A 17,493-nucleotide genomic window follows, 5' to 3' on the forward strand; every position below is an offset into this window, starting at 1 on the left:
TGAATTCCTGCGAATGAGAGCCAGCCACCACCAGGGAGGGAACAAGGGACTCCCCTGCTCCCCAGTTCCTCTTTCCCATTGGGTTTGCCTCACCTCTGATATTCCCCACCAGTCCCTCCACCGCCACCCCAACTGCTTCCCTTTCAGCCCTCTGGCTCTGCAGAGAGGTGTTAAACCAACCAGGTTGATCAAAGGCTTAAGACCACAGGAAGGTCTTTTTGGAAGACCCCTAACTGGCTGAGACGTGGCTTCCTCTCAGAGCCCAGGGCCCTGGCCTCCTGCGTGGATTCCCGAGGAGAGGTACTCGTGCTCCAAAGGAAGTGTCCTCACTGCCTGCTCTCCTCCTCCACTGCCCTGCCTTCCCTCCTGGATCAGGCACCTCCCACGGTATCAGGAAATCTTTCACACGCTGTTCATTATAACCCTCCACCTGGTGACAGGCCCCAGCACAGGGCCTGGCCGGGGTCAGTGCCTGTGAACATTCATTCCTTTCTGCCTCACCCCCAGAAAAATTTGGCCGGGAGGCCTGGGGCCCTAACCAATGTTGTTAGCTGCAGCCCAGGTCCACTGGTCTCCTTCTCTGAGCTATGTTGGGGTCCTGAGGAGGGCTTGGACAGGATGATGAGATTAATTAACAGGCTGAAGAAGGCGACCCAACCTTGGTTAATTCCAACTAATTAGGAAGGGCTGGCTCTTTGCTCTGCAGCTCCATAACCTGAGGGAAATGTAGGTGGATCTGATAATTCCACGAGGCTGCGTGTCACTCACATTCCCTGCAGTGCTGAACTAATTAAACCAGCAGTGTTCACCCAGCGCTGTGAAGAGGTAACTGCTCAAATGCAGCGCCACTGTGGGGCTAGACTCTTCAGTGAGCTAAACCTACAAACCTAGAAAATAACCTAAAAATGGTTTGAAATGTGTTGAATTCCCATGTAACTGTTCATGGCTTAGGGCCTACAATGGATTCTTCAGAGGGAGATTCACTGCCTTGAACTGAAGTGCAAGTTCCTGATTCTGTCCATCTGATCCTCCCATCTCTAAGAGAGGGTGGCTCTTACCCCTTCCCACATCACCTGTTGAATCTTCATCCCCAGCACAGCCAGCTTTAAACTAGAGAACATTTACGTGAAGTGTGGAATGTAATTGGGGTAAATGTGTGAACTTATTACAAAATATCATTAAAATGAACAAAGATGAGAGTTTATTATCACTCCCTGATCTATTTAGAAAGGCTAAGAGAAAACAATACATATTCAGTATATAAATCAAATCTAAGAACGTGCCCCAAATAGATGAAGTTACGGATAAGCTATTTAACGCCTAAAACAGGCTAAATGATTTCAAGGATCCCTTTTCTGGAATAAATTTCTGTTTCACACTAAGTGGAGTGCCCGTAATAGGATTCCACAAAGGACTCCCTCCACTGCCTGATACCATCTTGGTCTCTACTGCTTTGGGTTTCCTTCCAGATTCAGAACATGTGTTCCCCTCCTAAATTATACGTTCCTACAGTCATGACCAGCTTAGAAAACAGGTCCGAATCCCATGAGTGTCACTTTTTCCTAGGGTGCTATCTCCTAGGGCACCTTCTCAGTGGGCTGGCTGGTGGTAGTCTGGGTCCAACTCAGCTGTAGGCAAATACACAGGCCATTTCAGGGATTCACACACCAGGGCTCTTTTTTCTGTTCACAGGCTGTCTTCGACTGTGTGGTCACCTCCTTGAAAAATGTCTTCAACATACTAATTGTCTATAAGCTCTTCATGTTCATCTTTGCTGTCATCGCAGTTCAACTTTTCAAGGGCAAGTTCTTCTATTGCACAGACAGTTCCAAGGACACAGAGAAGGAGTGCATGTAAGCGCCACCAGCACATACCACTCACTTTCTGCTAAAGTGCGTTCTGCCAAGGTCCACACAACCCTTTACAGATAGGTCTTTTCTTTCCCCCTTTCTTAAATCCATTCCTCTTTTGGGAAAAAAGGCAAAATAAGAAGTTGCCACATTTTGAGTGAGTACCTCTTTTGTGTCAGACATGGAACATAGCATTTTGCATCAGGTTTTAATTTTAAATCTTTCTAATGACCTTTTGAGATAGGTTTTATTTGCACATTATAGGTGTGGAAGCCTAGGCACAGAAAGTTTAAGGAAGTCGCTCAAGGTTATACAGTGACTAGTGAAAGGACTAGGATTTAATCTTCCATGTCTGTTGGGCACCAAATCTCATTTTTATTCCATGATAATACACTGCCTTAATAAAATCCCCTCCTGCTTGGGTTTGAATGCTGATAATTACTACTGTACATTATCAAAGTCCCTAGAATTTCTTTGCTCTTCCATGAGCTATAGTGAAGAGGTTCTGGTTCACTTCTGCTCTGGTTTTAGAGGAAACTATGTAGATCACGAGAAAAACAAGATGGAGGTGAAAGGCCGAGAATGGAAGCGCCATGAATTCCACTATGACAACATCATCTGGGCCCTGCTGACCCTCTTCACCGTCTCCACAGGGGAAGGATGGCCTCAGTGAGTGATGGGTTTGGCTTGGCATGCTTGTCTGTGAGCTGGGCTAGGGCCATGTGTTTGCCTTGAGAAGTTGATTCGAGATAAGCAAGGCTAACCCTTTGTTATTGTACCAAGGAAAGTAAGTGGTTATGAGTAGGTAAGACGGGCAGGAGAGAGGAAAAATGAAAATCCTTCAGGCGGGAATCAGGAGGGAGCTGACGAAGTCAGGGAAATATTTGAAACACAGTGTTTCAGCCCATGATCAAGGAGTTGAATAGAGCCATCTGATTCCTACAGAACAAATGAGTTTTGAACAGCTCTCCGCACCGTAGGAGAGTCCCTGAGGACTGTTTTAGACAGATTTATCCTCCGAGTTGGCCCTGGACATGAGGGTCAAGGGTTAAGGATGCGGTGGCAGAACCCAGAGATGCTTTCTGTGGTCATACCTCACATGTCAAAGACAACAGAATGCAGTTTTTATGCTGCTCGTAGCTGCAGGCTTATTTTTTCAGAGACTTGGCGGTAGCCAAGACACTACTTTCTGGTGGCAGCAAAATGCCAAAGGGAAATTCAGGAGTCTCTTGGTATTTTATGACAACCTCAACTATAAAGTAATGTCACTCTGGTGTTAGGGAGTTGGATGCGTGATGGCACCGGGGCTAGAAAGAGCAGTGGATTGGGGGTCCGCCAGCTTGGTTGTGGAGCCCCAAATTCACGGAGGATCCACCAAGTTTAAAAAGTCAGATAAGAAAATACAGCAGATGGTACATCTGCTAATGAAGCCTTGAGTCACGGCAGCTTCCAACATTGCCGTCCACCATCCGTGCCCTCTCGTTCTGTCCCCAGAGTTTTGCAGCATTCTGTCGATGTGACAGAGGAAGACCGAGGCCCGAGCCGCAGCAACCGCATGGAGATGTCCATCTTTTACGTGGTCTACTTTGTGGTCTTTCCTTTCTTCTTCGTCAACATCTTTGTGGCTCTCATCATCATCACCTTCCAGGAGCAAGGGGACAAGATGATGGAGGAGTGCAGCCTGGAGAAGAACGAGGTGAAACGAGGGGTCTGGAGTGTAGGGCCAGGGGGCGCTCTGGAACGGACTCTCAGACCAGCAGTGTCAGGAGGAAGACAGAATGCTCTCCATTTTGTTGTGAATTAGAGAGAGAATTGGGGGGAAATGCATTAGCCAGTCATTAAATAAATGTTTTTGGAGTATCCGCTCTGTTTAAAGCCCAGGTATGAGACACAGAGAACTGGGAGGGATGTAAGGTGTTTAAGATGCAGCCCCTGCGTTTATGTGGCGCATCGTCTGGAGGTGGGGGTGAAAGACGTGTGCCAACGTTATAACGTTAACACGTCTGCTTCCCTTCCTGCAACCCTCAATGGTGTATATTTGCTGTAAGGGCAGGGAACCTGTCTAACTTATTACTGCTTTTGTAGTAACAAGTGTAGTTCTGACACATTGTCGGGTCCATCGTTTTTATCCTGGAACTGAACTAGAAATTGTTAGAGTCCATAAGAGAAATGCAAATAAAGTGCTATGGGAATGCACAGGGAGATAGATTTTTACTTCTGACTGTGAGCTTCCTGCCCAAATATCTAAGTCTTGTGCTGTGTAAAGGGCATTATTAATAACCATCAAGTCCTTACCGCATGGGACCGAACCCTTCTAGTTCTGTGTATTCATTTAAGGTGACATCTCACCTGTGGCTCTGTCCAGATAATTTCTTTTGCTACTTTTACCTCTGCTTGCCCAGCCCTAGCCTCTTCTCACACACTGTCCTCTTCTTCTAACCGTCTAACAGAGAGCTCACCCGTGTGCGAGGTTTAGGGAATCTGAGCTTGGCTAATCAGTGTGACTCTCCTGCAGAGGGCGTGCATCGACTTCGCCATCAGTGCCAAACCACTCACCCGCTACATGCCCCAGAACAGGCACACCTTCCAGTACCGCGTCTGGCACTTTGTGGTGTCTCCATCCTTTGAGTACACCATCATGGCCATGATCGCCCTGAACACTGTCGTGCTGATGATGAAGGTGAGAAGGTGGTGGCTGGGAGGCACTCGGGCAGGCTGAGCCTCGGCAGCTGTCCCCTCGCAGAGCACTTGTGTGTGTGCCCGAGACACTGAGAAAACACTCCAGCTTACCAGTCTGTTGCCTCCTTACCTACTTTTCTTTTTTTTTTTTTTTTTTTTTTTTTTTGCGGTATGCGGGCCTCTCACTGCTGTGGCCTCTCCCGTTACGGAGCACAGGCTCTGGACGCGCAGGCTCAGCGGCCATGGCTCACGAGCCCAGCCGCTCTGCGGCATGTGGGATCTTCCCGGACCGGGGCACGAACCCGTGTCCCCTGCGTCGGCAAGGCGGACTCTCAACCACTGCGCCACCAGGGAAGCCCTGTTACGTACTTTTCCATCGTGGAATTTCTCTTTCATCTTGTCTCCATCCACAGCCCAGCCTTTGGGTCTTTGGGGCAAAATGCAGTGAAATATATAGTAGCAGTCCAGGAACTCTGAAAGCAAAGGTTGGTGATGGCAATCAGACGCAGACAGGGGTGGAGATGTCAGGAGATGTAGATGATCATGGGGTTCTAAGAGTGTCGGAAGAGGTTTTTAATACTAAATGGTAAAGTAATTAACTCTAGGAAATGTTTCTGCCCTTCTCACCTTCAACTCTAGGAAGACTGGCCATTTTGCTAATAAGACCTGTGTTTTCCTCTGTTTTGTTTTGCTAGGACGTGTGCTTCTCCTCTCTAGCCCTAGATGACACCAGAATGTCCCCCAAGGGCAGGGACGCGAGATGGCCAGCCTCTCTCATGGACCCTCTCACCTTTAGGGGTTTGATTCTTTCCTCTTTTCTCTTCCCGGCAGTACTACTCTGCTCCCTGTACCTATGAACTGGCCCTGAAGTACCTGAATATCGCCTTCACCATGGTGTTCTCCCTGGAATGTGTCCTAAAGATCATTGCGTTTGGCTTCTTGGTACGTCATGGAATTTATCCCGGCACCATTCTTGTCTTCCCTTTTCTTTGGGTACATTGCCAGCCTTTGTTGGAAGGGAGGGCGGTCACCGCTATTCCAGAAAGGGTTCACACACCTGCCCACCTAATTGTGGGCTTGTTTCGACTGCTTAAAAAAACTGCCCTAGAGACAGGATGATGTGTGAGGGTGTTAGGAGAAAAGACAAAGAGAACCAGATCCCCAGCTCCTACCTCTAGCTATCAGCTCTGTTCTCGTCAAAGTCTGTCAGTTGTCAAGGGGCGACAGTCGTTGAGTCTTACTAGAACTTAGTAAGATTTATCTGTCAGGAAGAGCAAAACAAGGACTGGACTAATAAACTTGAGTGCTTATTTACTGGTGAAAGGTTTAAAATCTTATAACTCAAATGGGAAAATATCTGTCCCGCTTAGCCTCAAACATAGCAAATAATAGATTTTACCTAGTAATCCTCCTCCCTTTAGTTACCTGAAGAGTAATTTCTGCCACTAAAAATAAATGTTTAGCACTTAAGCTTCCAAAGGCTAATGGCCTTTAAAGTGTGTGTATGAGAGAGTGAGCAAGTGTGGGGTCGGGGGGCAGTTTCTGGAATTGGTTTGGGGAGGGTTGGGTTGAGTTTTTCTGGCATGAGTCCTCCTTTTACTTCTCCTCAACTACTGATTATAGTTGTTTGGCAGATTTTCGCATCTACCATCAAGGGTGTGAAGCAAACCTAGCCCTTCACTTCAGTGTCCTGTAAACAAAATCCTCTCTGCCACCCTTGCCTCAGTGTTTACAGTGAGATCAGTGGGCTGCAGATAAACCCACCCGACAGCTGCTTCACACTTACTTTGTGTGTGAGCTACCATTTCAAATTATATGTGTATGGCTTTCCCTGCAAGAAGAGAAACTCAGCTGATTATCTGAATATGTTTGTCTGGTGGCAGCTTGAACAGGGACTCTGGCCTCGGCTTGATGGTTGTGAGTGTTGACGGTGGCGATTGCTTCTGGTTTCCTGGTGGTTCTTTGAAAAGTCATTGATTTGATGGTTTGGGGAGGAGAGTTGAAGGGAACCCCTTGCAGGTGGCTGTATTGTTGGTTGCTTGACTCCCTTTTGAGTCTTGGAGAAATAAAGAAAAGTAAACTACCAGCAACAAAGATGCCATTATAATACAGTCTGGCCCTGGGCGGGAGGAGAAGGGGGTGGGGGAAGCCTGTGTAAAAACAGGGCAAGTTTTTCCCTGCATCTTGATTATTTGCATGTTGGATTGACGTCGTCTGTGACTTAAGTCCCCAATTCTGTGTCAAATTATGGTGAATGCCGAATACATGCTTACAGGCTTAACTAGATGATTCGGCCCCAAAGCCTGCCTCCTTCCCACCTTCAGCCCCGTATTTTCATTCAAGGTCTGGAAGCATTCTCACACTATAAAAGGCACCACTAGTCCCGAATAAGTCTTTTCATTGATATAGGACTGTAGATTTTCAGAACGCCCTAATATATACTGTTTTTGTCAGATCTTCTCGATGACTCTGAAATAGGCATGGCAGAAGCTGTCATTATCGTTGTTGTTGTTATTTTAAATGAGGAAATTGAAGGTCAGAAAAATGGTGTCGCTCTTTGAAGATTACAGAATAAAAGGCAGTAGAATTGGAAAGTGGAGTGGGAATAGAAAAGGAAGGAAGAGGAGAAAGAAAGAGGGAGAGAATTGACATACATTGGTTGTCTACTAAGTACCAAAAGCTTTATGTATTATCCATTTTAGCTTCATAAGAACTCTATTAGATGGCCATTATGGTTTTCTTCTTATGCGGATGAGCTAGGGCTCAAGAAGATTCAGTACTTTGCACAAGGTTACTGAAAGGCAGAGCCAGTGTTCAGATCCTGGTCTCTCTGGCTTCAAAGCCCATGCTTTGTCCACCGTAATCTACTAGTCTGTACTATGCTATGCTGTGCTCTACCATACTGTATTGTAAGGCCTCCTCTACTGGAATCTAGGGCTTCTGTCCCCTGAGAGCTAGATTTATATTCTAGCTCTCATATAGGGACCTAACCAAGAATTAGGAAGCTCACCCCGGGTTGGTAATAGGAGAGCACTGAGAATTGAGGAACTCAGAGACTCAACTTGACCCCACTCCTGAGGTGGTCATCCTTAGCAGCAGTGAGTTTTTGAGGCTGTGTGCTGAGTTTCTGTACATGCCTGGCAGGTGCCTGTGACTTTGGAATCAGACAGGCCTCTCTAAGCCTCAGTTTTCTCATTCATAAAAGGAGGATAACGATAGCTGCCATTAGCCTTAGATACTGTGTGTGTGTCCTGTGAGGGAATATACCTAAGGTGGCAGGTCCTGAGTAGGTGCTCATAAACGTACCTTCTCTCTCCCCAGAACATTTCTCTCTTTATCGCGTATCTCTACCCATTCTTCTTGCTAGCCCTACCACTCAGTAATTTATGAGGTATTTATCATTACCTACTTACAGCATCCATGGGAGGAATAAATGAACTGAAAGAATGCCAAGGGAGGACCTGGCACAAAATCTGGCATGTGTAGCAAGGATTCATGAATGCCAGTTGTGGGGATGGAAGAGGGTGTATTTTGCAGTGCTCTGAGGGTCTCCTACGGGAAGCGCCACCCAAGGGCAAGTGGGTAACGTCTTGGAGTCCCAAGCGCTTTGTTTCTTTTAAGAAATATAGTCCAAGGTCTGTTTTCACCGGAGCACTGGAGATGGGAGCAGAGCCCACTTTCTCTATTAAGCTTAACGTTGGCGGGCTGGTGCATTATCCGGGTCCTTTACTTCTTCGTGTCCTTTAACCCACTCATTCTGTTGCTGCTTCCTTGTATTGTATTTAGTTACACCTCCTCGAAAGGTGTAACGGGGCAGGGAAACGGGGGAAAGATGAGTTTGTTCATCCCATTGCCAATCAGCAGTTGGTGTGAAAAGGCTCAGTGGAGTTAGGAAGCGATTTTTGACACATCTTTGATCTTTAGTCACTTAGGACATCTCTGTGACTTTTATTGTTAGTTGAAAGTCAGAACTGTATATTTATAGGGTCACTTGATGCTATATAAATAATAATTTACAAGTTATAGAAAACCTTGGAGTGATACTGTACATAACTTTATTGTCTTGTAGGTGACAATTATGATCTTTCATTTTTGGACATCAAAATGTTCTAGGCCCCAGATCTCTTTCTTACATATTTTTATGTAATATTACATGAAAAAATCTTATACTTTTTTTGATGTAGCTCTTTAGTGACAGCTTCAAAAACAAGGTCTCCAAATAGTGATGAAACTGCTTCCCAAATGAGAAACTCTCAAACTAGTGAAGGAAAAACAGCATTTTTGGTTAGAAATAGGAAACTAAAGCGAAAGTTGGAATGAACTTCTCCTGGAATTGACAAGTTTTAATTCCAAGTGACAAAGTTATGTCATGAAAGATGTCTTTTTTTCCATTTTCTCCCGTGTTTTCTTTTCCTTTTTTTCCCGGATGTTCCCGTGGCTGAATCCACTTGGCAGAACTATTTCCGAGACACCTGGAATATCTTTGACTTCATCACGGTGATCGGCAGTATCACAGAAATTATTCTGACAGACAGCAAGGTGAGTGGCTCCTTGGTCCTTCTCTTTAGGCTTGGCCCTGGGGTTGCATTAAAAAAAAATTCTCTGCACATTCAGTCCATTTGTAACTCCACAAGTCCAATGTGCAGCCCCCTGTTCACTTCCTCATTCCTGAGCTTTTGCCAGAAAATGGGAACATTGGATGGCGCTGGATCTCATGGAAGGCTTGGTCCCATTTGCATGACTCAGATAGCAGCCATCCAATGGGGGTGAATGGGATAGAGGGCCCAGGAGAGGCCGAGTGTGCACAGTGTCCTGCTAGATTCTTTGAGAGACACAAAAGAGGCACAGGGTCTTCGCCCTCAGACTTGTTAGACCTGAACTGTTTCCCTGAAATGGTTCACCCTAAGGAAGACTTGGAGAGCTCATCACAAGTCTTTGAATATTGGAGGGCCATCATGTGCAAGAGAGATTGTTAGGTCTGCCCTCTGGCATCCGAGTGCAGAGTTAGGACTACTTAGAGAAGACTGGGGAGGCCAGTTTTGTCAGTTGTATGTGGGGCATCCATCTGTGGTACTTCCACGCCTTCCTTCTGGGAATAGAGGGCAGGCCTGGGGAGGCTCCGAGAGATGGTCCCCACTGGCCCATCAGCTGAAAATGGGGTTAAAAACAAAAGACAGCATCCATGTTCCATTCTATGATCTGAATGAGAGATAAATACACAAATACCAGTGCTTAGATGTTCTAAATGACCATAATGTCACTAATGATATGTTTCCTTTTGATCCACCAGCTGGTGAACACCAGTGGCTTCAATATGAGCTTTCTGAAGCTCTTCCGAGCCGCCCGCCTCATCAAGCTTCTGCGTCAAGGCTACACCATCCGTATTTTACTTTGGACCTTCGTGCAGTCCTTTAAGGTAAAGGGCACAAGCTCCTCCCCTCTGAGGGTTGCAGCGGCCCTGTCACATCAGACAGCACACCAGGCAACGCAGCATGATTCCACAAGTCCCCTCGCCTCTGGGGATGGGCGTTTGTCAGAAGCATTAGATAAACACAGCAGTTCTTAGTTACAACACAACTTGGCCAGGCAGCGGTTAGCTTATGACTAACTGGCTAGAATCTCATGCTAAAAAATCACCCCAACTTTGTAACTCAGTTACCTTCTCTGTCCACTGAGGCAGGGGGCTCGTTTTATGAGGTGTGCTCCCTCCCGAGGTATTTCAGTATGCCCTGGGCAATCCCATCCACGGACAGAGCCAGCCACCTGTAGTCACATATCCTCTGCATTTTTCAGGGATTCGTCCGTGGCTTTATTTCACAGAACGGTTTTTCAAAGGACTCCTTGAGTTGTGTTTTATAACAAGATGATTCATACCAGTCCCACCCGTGTCATCATTAGTGTATTTCCTGAACCACTGAATATATGCCATGCTAATAGTTACCTCTGCATCCCACAAACCCAGAGGGCACCTGAGCAAGGTTAATATGGTGAGAGCTTCTTCTGAATGATCTCATGGAGCCATACAGAAATGTATATGTAATAAACAAGTTAAAAATTGATACCTGAGATCCACTATAATGGCAGAGGTTTCCAGTAAAAGAAGTTCTCCAAACATATTTCAATATCTTCAAGCTCTAGCAAATATAATGAGTTTGTTTTTCAGCTTTGGGGGACATCAACGCTGCTCAAAAGCCTACTATTTTCCTCCTATAAAAAAGAGTCTTTCAATGAATGTACTTTAAAAATGTGGTTGATGAAATTGATTCAAAGATGAAAAATCATGAATTTATTGAATTGCCTTCTTTATTTTAATTGTTTGTACATTTTAACTACAGATTGAACTAAAGAAAGCTTGTCAGTGAATTCATGGTTTCTTGTCACTTGAAAGGGACTTCGTGCCACACCATCGTTACTGATTTACTTCTTCAGCAAAGTCCTGGGGGTCTGAGATGTGAGGCCAGTTGTAAGGACGCTCAGGGTCCCACAAGCAACCTTGACATTTTTATTGGATTCAGATAATTGTTTGGTGCTATGACTCCCAGAGAGGTGTCACCTCAATGAAAACTATTTCTCCAAAGCTCAGTGACAGAGGAGAAATTGAAAACCTTAGCAAGAATTTACCATTTGAGTCTCGGGTGGATCTGGATTTAGAATTTGAAACACAAGATGGTCTTAAAAGCTTTTTATAGAGGCCTGTGCAACAAGTTACAGTTGTTAGTGAGTCTCTTAAGAAATATGTGTCAGCCTGTCATATTCTCATGATCACTGATTCTCTGTCAAAGTGTATACTATCGAGGGCAAAGAAAAGCATGTCAAAAATTGATGACCAAATGGTTGGCGTATTCCAGTGAATAGAGAGAGAACAGTGAAGACAGCTGAATCTGCCTCCAGGCGACACTGTGATGGATGGTGCAGCCCTGGAACAGTGTAGAAGTTGTTTCCTTGAGGCTGGTTTAACAAAGGCTGCCTCTGTGCATACACAGCAGAAAGTAACACTGTGTAAACAGCGTTGCCCCTGCCTCTACCTTCCCCAGCCCCACCCTGAGCATCACCCAGTTCTCCACCACTGACCCCTACTCAGTTCTTTTCTCTTCCTTATTTTGTGTTGGAATTTACAACATGACAAGAAGAGAGATCAGGATGACTCTTTGGTCCTCTCCTCAAAGCTGGGAGAGAAACCTGCCTCCCTACTCTTTCCTTTCAGCAGATGGTGTCTTCACATGCCCCCTCGGGATGTAGTCGCTCCTCACAGATCTTGAGAATCAGCACTCCACTGGAGAAGGGGTTCTCCCACCAACTCTCTATTGCATTTTAATTAATTAATTTATTTATTTATTTTTGGCTCGGGTCTTCGTTGCTGCGCGAGCTTTTCTCTAGTTGCGGTGAGCAGGGGCTACTGTTCGTTGCGATGCGCGGGCTTCTCATTGTCATGGCTTATCTTGTTGCGGAGCACAGGCTCTAGGCGCACAGGCTTCAGTAGTTGTGGCACGTGGGCTCACAATTGTGGCTTGCGGGCTCTGGAGCGCAGGCTCAGTAGTTGTGGCGCACGGGCTTAGTTGCTCTGCGGCATGTGGGATCTTCCCACATGCCAGGGCTTGAACCCGTGTCCCCTGCATTGTGAAGCAGATTCTTTACCACTGCGCCCCAGGGAAACCCCTCTATTGCATTTTTTTTTTTGCGGTACGCGGGCCTCTCACTGTTGTGGCCTCTCCCGTTGCGGAGCACAGGCTCCGGACGCGCAGGCTCAGCGGCCATGGCTCACGGGCCCAGCCGCTCCGCGGCATGTGGGATCTTCCCGGACCGGAGCACGAACCCGCGTCCCCTGCATCGGCAGGCAGACTCTCAACCACTGTGCCACCAGGGAAGCCCTATTGCATTTTAATGTTATTCTTTATTCAAGTTGTAAAAGTCTCCCAGGGCTCTTCATTTAGTTAGCTCTGTTGATAAGCTCTGCCTGGTTCATGCAGTCTGAAAGCCTTCAATTGCTCTCCGGGGAGTTATGCTGTACACACTCGAGAGAGGGTGGAGACTCGGAGTTGCACGAACTGCCAGGGAGGCTTCCTGGGTGGTAAAGAAGAGGGGCTTCCATGTCAGCACGGAGATCAGCCCAGAATTATAATGCCCACCCTGGCCTCCAAACCAGACTGCCCTATGTCTCCATCCTCCCCCAGCCACCAGGGGCAGTTCCCGGCCTTCTGTCTCTTGCACTCGCCCTTTCACCCCCATCAGTAAAGTGTTGTCACCCCAGAGTGGCAGTTAGCTGGCACAGTGTGGAATTTTGTGCCATGTGGCTTCATGGCAGGGTTTTGTGATGGCTCACGCTTTGAAAGCCTTTTTGGAATTTTGCGTGACACAGAATGAAAGGTCAGGACGCTTAAACATTGGAAAAAGATGTTTCATCAGAGCTTGAAGGAGCCTGCTAGGAACTGACCGGCAACTGAGACCCCAGCCATTTCATTTTGCTTCCAAATGCTCCGTTATGAACCTCACATTGAGCGAGGGTTGGGAAGGGTAATACAGGGGTTTGGGAGCCAAAGCTAAATGCTTGCTGTGTAATTTGCATCACAACTGCCCAGGTTATTAATATTCTGCATACGGAGTGGGATGAATCCCAATCCCAAGAAGTTTTCCTAGCTCTCTCTTGGATATATGGGCCACACACTTGTGGGTCAGGGAATATTCTCGACAGAGGGGAAATTACAAGCCTCTCTGGGGCCACCAGCTTACATATCTGTCAGAGGATATGGACATCTGCAAAAGTACGGAATCCCAAAATAGAACATCCGGGTGAATAGAGAGCCCCAGCCCTGTGTTTTAAGTCAGTCTCAGGACAAGAGTTCCTGTCTGCCCGTGCTGCAGGTGACCCTGGAGCTGCCTGCCTTTAAATTCATGGTCGTGTCTCTGCTTTCTTTCCAGGCCCTCCCCTACGTCTGCCTTCTGATTGCCATGCTTTTCTTCATCTATGCCATCATTGGGATGCAGGTGAGAGAGGGTGCATCAGGGCTCTGGTGGGGGACAGTTGTTGCCCAGGTTGTCTCTGGCTTTCTAGCCTGAGCCTACAGGATTGAGGTCCTTTCAAGAATCCCTTCTTGCCCTGAGGCTCGCTCCCAGGATCGTGTTGCAATATGACCTTGGGAATTCACGTGTGCAGGGTTCCCCACTCGGGTTGCCCAGATGGTCAGAGTGGTCTGATACAGGGGCTTCCTCTGAGGTCGTCAGGTCATGGTGCTGCCTCATAAGCAGCTGGACTCCAGTGAAGATGACACCGCTGTTCTTAGCCAGAGGGGTTCCCCCCACGAGACTAAGGATAGGGTAGGGCTCGTGATGATCCGTATCTCAGGACCCTCCCATATTTGAGCCAGACCTAAAAGAAGGTCAGGTGGTTGTTCTTCTGCAGACAGCAGCACAAAATGTATGCGAGTTACATCCCACATGGCTGAGATTGATGCCCTAAGACCCACCACTGGGAACAGCTCAGAGTTCCTGGCAGTGTGCCCAGTCCTCAGGAAACCCAAGGGCCACATCCCGGCTGATGCCTGTCAAAGGACCACGCAGCTCGCTGGATGGTTCTCCTTGGTTACCACATCCTTTCCAGTTTCGGAATTGAGAAGTGGATGAGGTTCCCACCCAGGGTACTTAGGCAGGTAACCAGAAACCCACTGAGCAGAAGAGGCCAAAAGATCTTTCAAAGGCAGCTGTCATTTGTGGTGGGTGAACTCCTACCGTAAACAGCCAGCAGCACATCCCATGCACCTGTCTAGTTGGATACACAGGCTCTCTGCTGGGCTCCGAGAGGCTGATTTTCTGACTTGGAGATTTGGAGACTAAACCCCAGCGTAGGACCTCAGCCAAGTGGGAGTCTCTGCAGTCAGGTGGTCTGGCTGCCTTTGAACGGCCAGCTGCCTTCTCAGTGGTGGCTGCCACCTGGAGCCACTGCACGCATCCCCCAGGCTTGACGTGTCAGCAGCCCTTTCGAGCGCTTCTCTGAAATGTCTTCTTTTTGTTCCTCTCTCTTGCCTGCACTTCCAAATTTTGTTCATCTTCTGATCCCATGACTGGAGAGTTTTGTTCTCCAAAAATACAATGGAATGTCAAGTGTCAAAAACTGTGAGATTTGGTTGAAAAGTAATGAGTTCTCCTTCACGGAGGATATTTTGGTAGAGCTTTAATGATGATGTCAGAAGTGGGTGCAAGCTGAATCCCAGCTGAAGTGGAAGATTGGCTTGATGACTTCTATTAAGTCCATCCAAACTCTCAGATATTTGATTCTAGAATTAAAATGTTCTTGAACGGCCAAATGAAACTTGATTAAATTAGGGTTCTTTTTTTTTTTTTTTTTTTGGTCCATGCTTAGAATAGTTCTTATCCCCTTTTCATCTTCCAGCAAAATAAACTAGAATAACACCATCTCTAATATTAACCCGTTAGTAATACTACTGATGATGATAATACCGTTTACCATCACTTGAATTCCTGAGTGTTCCAGACACTGTGCTACATAGATATTCTTACCCATTCCTGCCTCCCTTTCTCTCCCTCACTTTCTCTCTCTCCCCGCAAATATATATATTACACACACACACACACACACCACAAGATACATGACTGATGTATTCAGGAGTGATATGAAAATGTTTATATGTGGGTTTCATTGTCTCCACTGTTGCTTAGCATGGCTAAGTAACTTGTAACACACTCAAGATCTCAGATAGTAAGTGGGAGAGCTGAGTTTAAATCTCAGCTCTGTCTGCTCTGCAGCCCATGTTCCTACTGGACTGCAAGTTCTCTGCACTGTCTCTCCTCCCACCAACAAGCAAATACAAGTATTTCTCTGACCCTTTAGTGGGAGATAGGAGTTCTTCAGTTGTGAAACTGCAATATTTACAATAACCACAATGGGTAATCATTTATTGCCCTCAGACTTATTTCCAAAAAATAAGATCACTACTTCCATTCCACCAAGACATGAATGCCATTCCCACTGTGACTTACCTTTAGCTGGCCATCTTCATCCTGTCCCATGACGGAGACCCCACACCACGCACAAAGCAGACACCTAGCTTGTACCTAGAAAGGTTGTGTCTCATACAGTCATAACAAAGCAGAGGGATCCGTACAAACAGAAAAGCAAAAGGAAAGTAGACAAGCATTGGAAAGAGAACTAGCAATAGGAGGTATCTGTGAGAAGCACCATTATTCTGAACTTTCAAGGGCTTCTTAGAAGAAGAGAGCTTTGCAGAGAAGTCTGAAGATGGAAGGAAGGAGTAACTTGCTGGGTTTGGGAGAGTCCTGGGGCTACAGGCTTCCAGCCTCAGCTCCACCACTGACCAGCTGTGCAAACTTGGTCAAGTCACTGAACCTCTCTGGGCCTTAACCCCATCACCGGTGCAGTAGAGGAGTTGGATAGATAGCTTTACAGGTCCCTTCTAGTTCTAAAGTTCTGTAATCCCAAGTGAAACAGATTTAAGCCTATACTTTCATTAAGTGTTCCAGTGGGTCTCATCAAACCTTTCTCTTCCATAGCCTTTCCTTTGGATATAGGAGATTTGGGTTACTGACAAGGACTAAGTGAAAAGCTTTTTCAAAAGGTGGAAAAATTTAAACACCACATTCATTATAAATATACATTATTGGCTTGACAGTAGTTCCTTGACTATTACACACATAACTTTTGTAAACTCACAGTGTGCCCTCCAGCTAGTTCACGATTGGGTAAGGTATTCGAGAATATCGTAAAGGGGACAACGAATAATGGCTTCAGGAGTGTCACAGGGAGGAAATACACTGTAAGTTGTGTGTGTGTGATGAATCAGGCATAAACTATGGATTTTGAGTTAAATGAGTGTAAAGAAAGACAGAAGGGGATGTGAACATGGGCAAGGATATATGGCGGTTTCCTCCTGGGGCATCCAGAACTAGGTTTGATTATTTGAGTGGAATTTTTTTCAGTGCTACTATTTGTCTGACTGGGGGCCCTCAGCCTTATCTCCCTCCTTCCCTTCCTCCCCAGCACTGCCTAGCTTGCCACCTCCATTCTCCCTGAGAGACAAGTAGTATTTAGGTTTTGAAAATCAGCGTTGAGAACAAATTCCCCAAGCAGGTGTCAGTGGGAGCTATTTGAGCAAAATAGCAGAGACTGTTCTTAATTGCACATTCTAGACACTGTTGGGGGGGGGCGGGAAATGTGTTCCATTTAGCACGTATTAGGTAAACTGAAGCATGTTAAATACAGGCTCAATATAATCTCAAAAGGCCGGAAAAGTGACCTGTAAGCCTTCGGTTGTACAGACATTGCCTCGTGAGAGTAGATCCTGAGATCTGAATCATGTCTGGGGAGGAAAGTACACGTGTAAGGGCACCCTTCCCATCTAGAGAGACATGGGGTCGACCTTGGCTCCAGACAGCACTGTGTCTGAGAGCTCATCATTATTCACTATAGATAAAGATCTCTGACTTTTCCCTCTTTTTTTCACATGAACTTGCACAGTGACCTCATTCTAAGCCCAGAGACCCACAGCAGATTAGTAAACTCACTCTATAGCCAGATTTGCCCCAATCCATTTTCTTTTTCCTTTTCCAAGTATCCAGTTTTCCAGACTTTCTTCATCCTATTGGCCTGGACTTGGTGTGTGTTCATTCTCATGGACTCTGGGTTATAGCTGTATCACACTTCTGAGATGTGACTCTTCAGATGGGAACATATCCAGGGAAGATAGAGATACCCCTCTCTGACTTAAACTGCTTGCAAATTCCAGGACAACATCTGCCTATTTATCCTTTGTAAGGGATAAATCACATCTTCTGCAAATGCAAGTGTTCTCATCATTACCAGCTGAGACAGGAAGAGGGGAGGGGTAACTCGTTCCCTGCATGCCTATTATAGGGTAATGTCTTTGACAGACTGCTTGAGTACCATAGTGAGTAGGTATCACAGAAATAAAAAGACCAAATTAGGTGTGGGAGG

The 17,493-nt window shown here is 46.3% G+C and overlaps 1 protein-coding gene across 8 annotated transcripts in view; it reads left to right on the top strand.

The window, feature by feature from the left end:
* The window catches only part of CACNA1E (calcium voltage-gated channel subunit alpha1 E), a 301,767-nt gene that overhangs the window by 251,084 nt on the left and 33,190 nt on the right, over positions 1-17,493 (top strand). For all 8 annotated transcript variants that reach the window (XM_067728834.1, XM_067728829.1, XM_067728833.1 and 5 more), the window contains 8 exons: positions 1,693-1,853; positions 2,382-2,519; positions 3,345-3,546; positions 4,366-4,530; positions 5,361-5,471; positions 8,985-9,068; positions 9,820-9,945; positions 13,446-13,511. In XM_067728834.1, coding sequence (XP_067584935.1) covers positions 1,693-1,853; positions 2,382-2,519; positions 3,345-3,546; positions 4,366-4,530; positions 5,361-5,471; positions 8,985-9,068; positions 9,820-9,945; positions 13,446-13,511 — 1,053 coding nt within the window. The remainder of the gene's footprint in view (positions 1-1,692; positions 1,854-2,381; positions 2,520-3,344; positions 3,547-4,365; positions 4,531-5,360; positions 5,472-8,984; positions 9,069-9,819; positions 9,946-13,445; positions 13,512-17,493) is intronic.

The sequence above is a fragment of the Pseudorca crassidens genome, chromosome 2, assembly GCF_039906515.1.
Source record: "Pseudorca crassidens isolate mPseCra1 chromosome 2, mPseCra1.hap1, whole genome shotgun sequence".
Lineage (NCBI taxonomy): Eukaryota > Metazoa > Chordata > Mammalia > Artiodactyla > Delphinidae > Pseudorca > Pseudorca crassidens.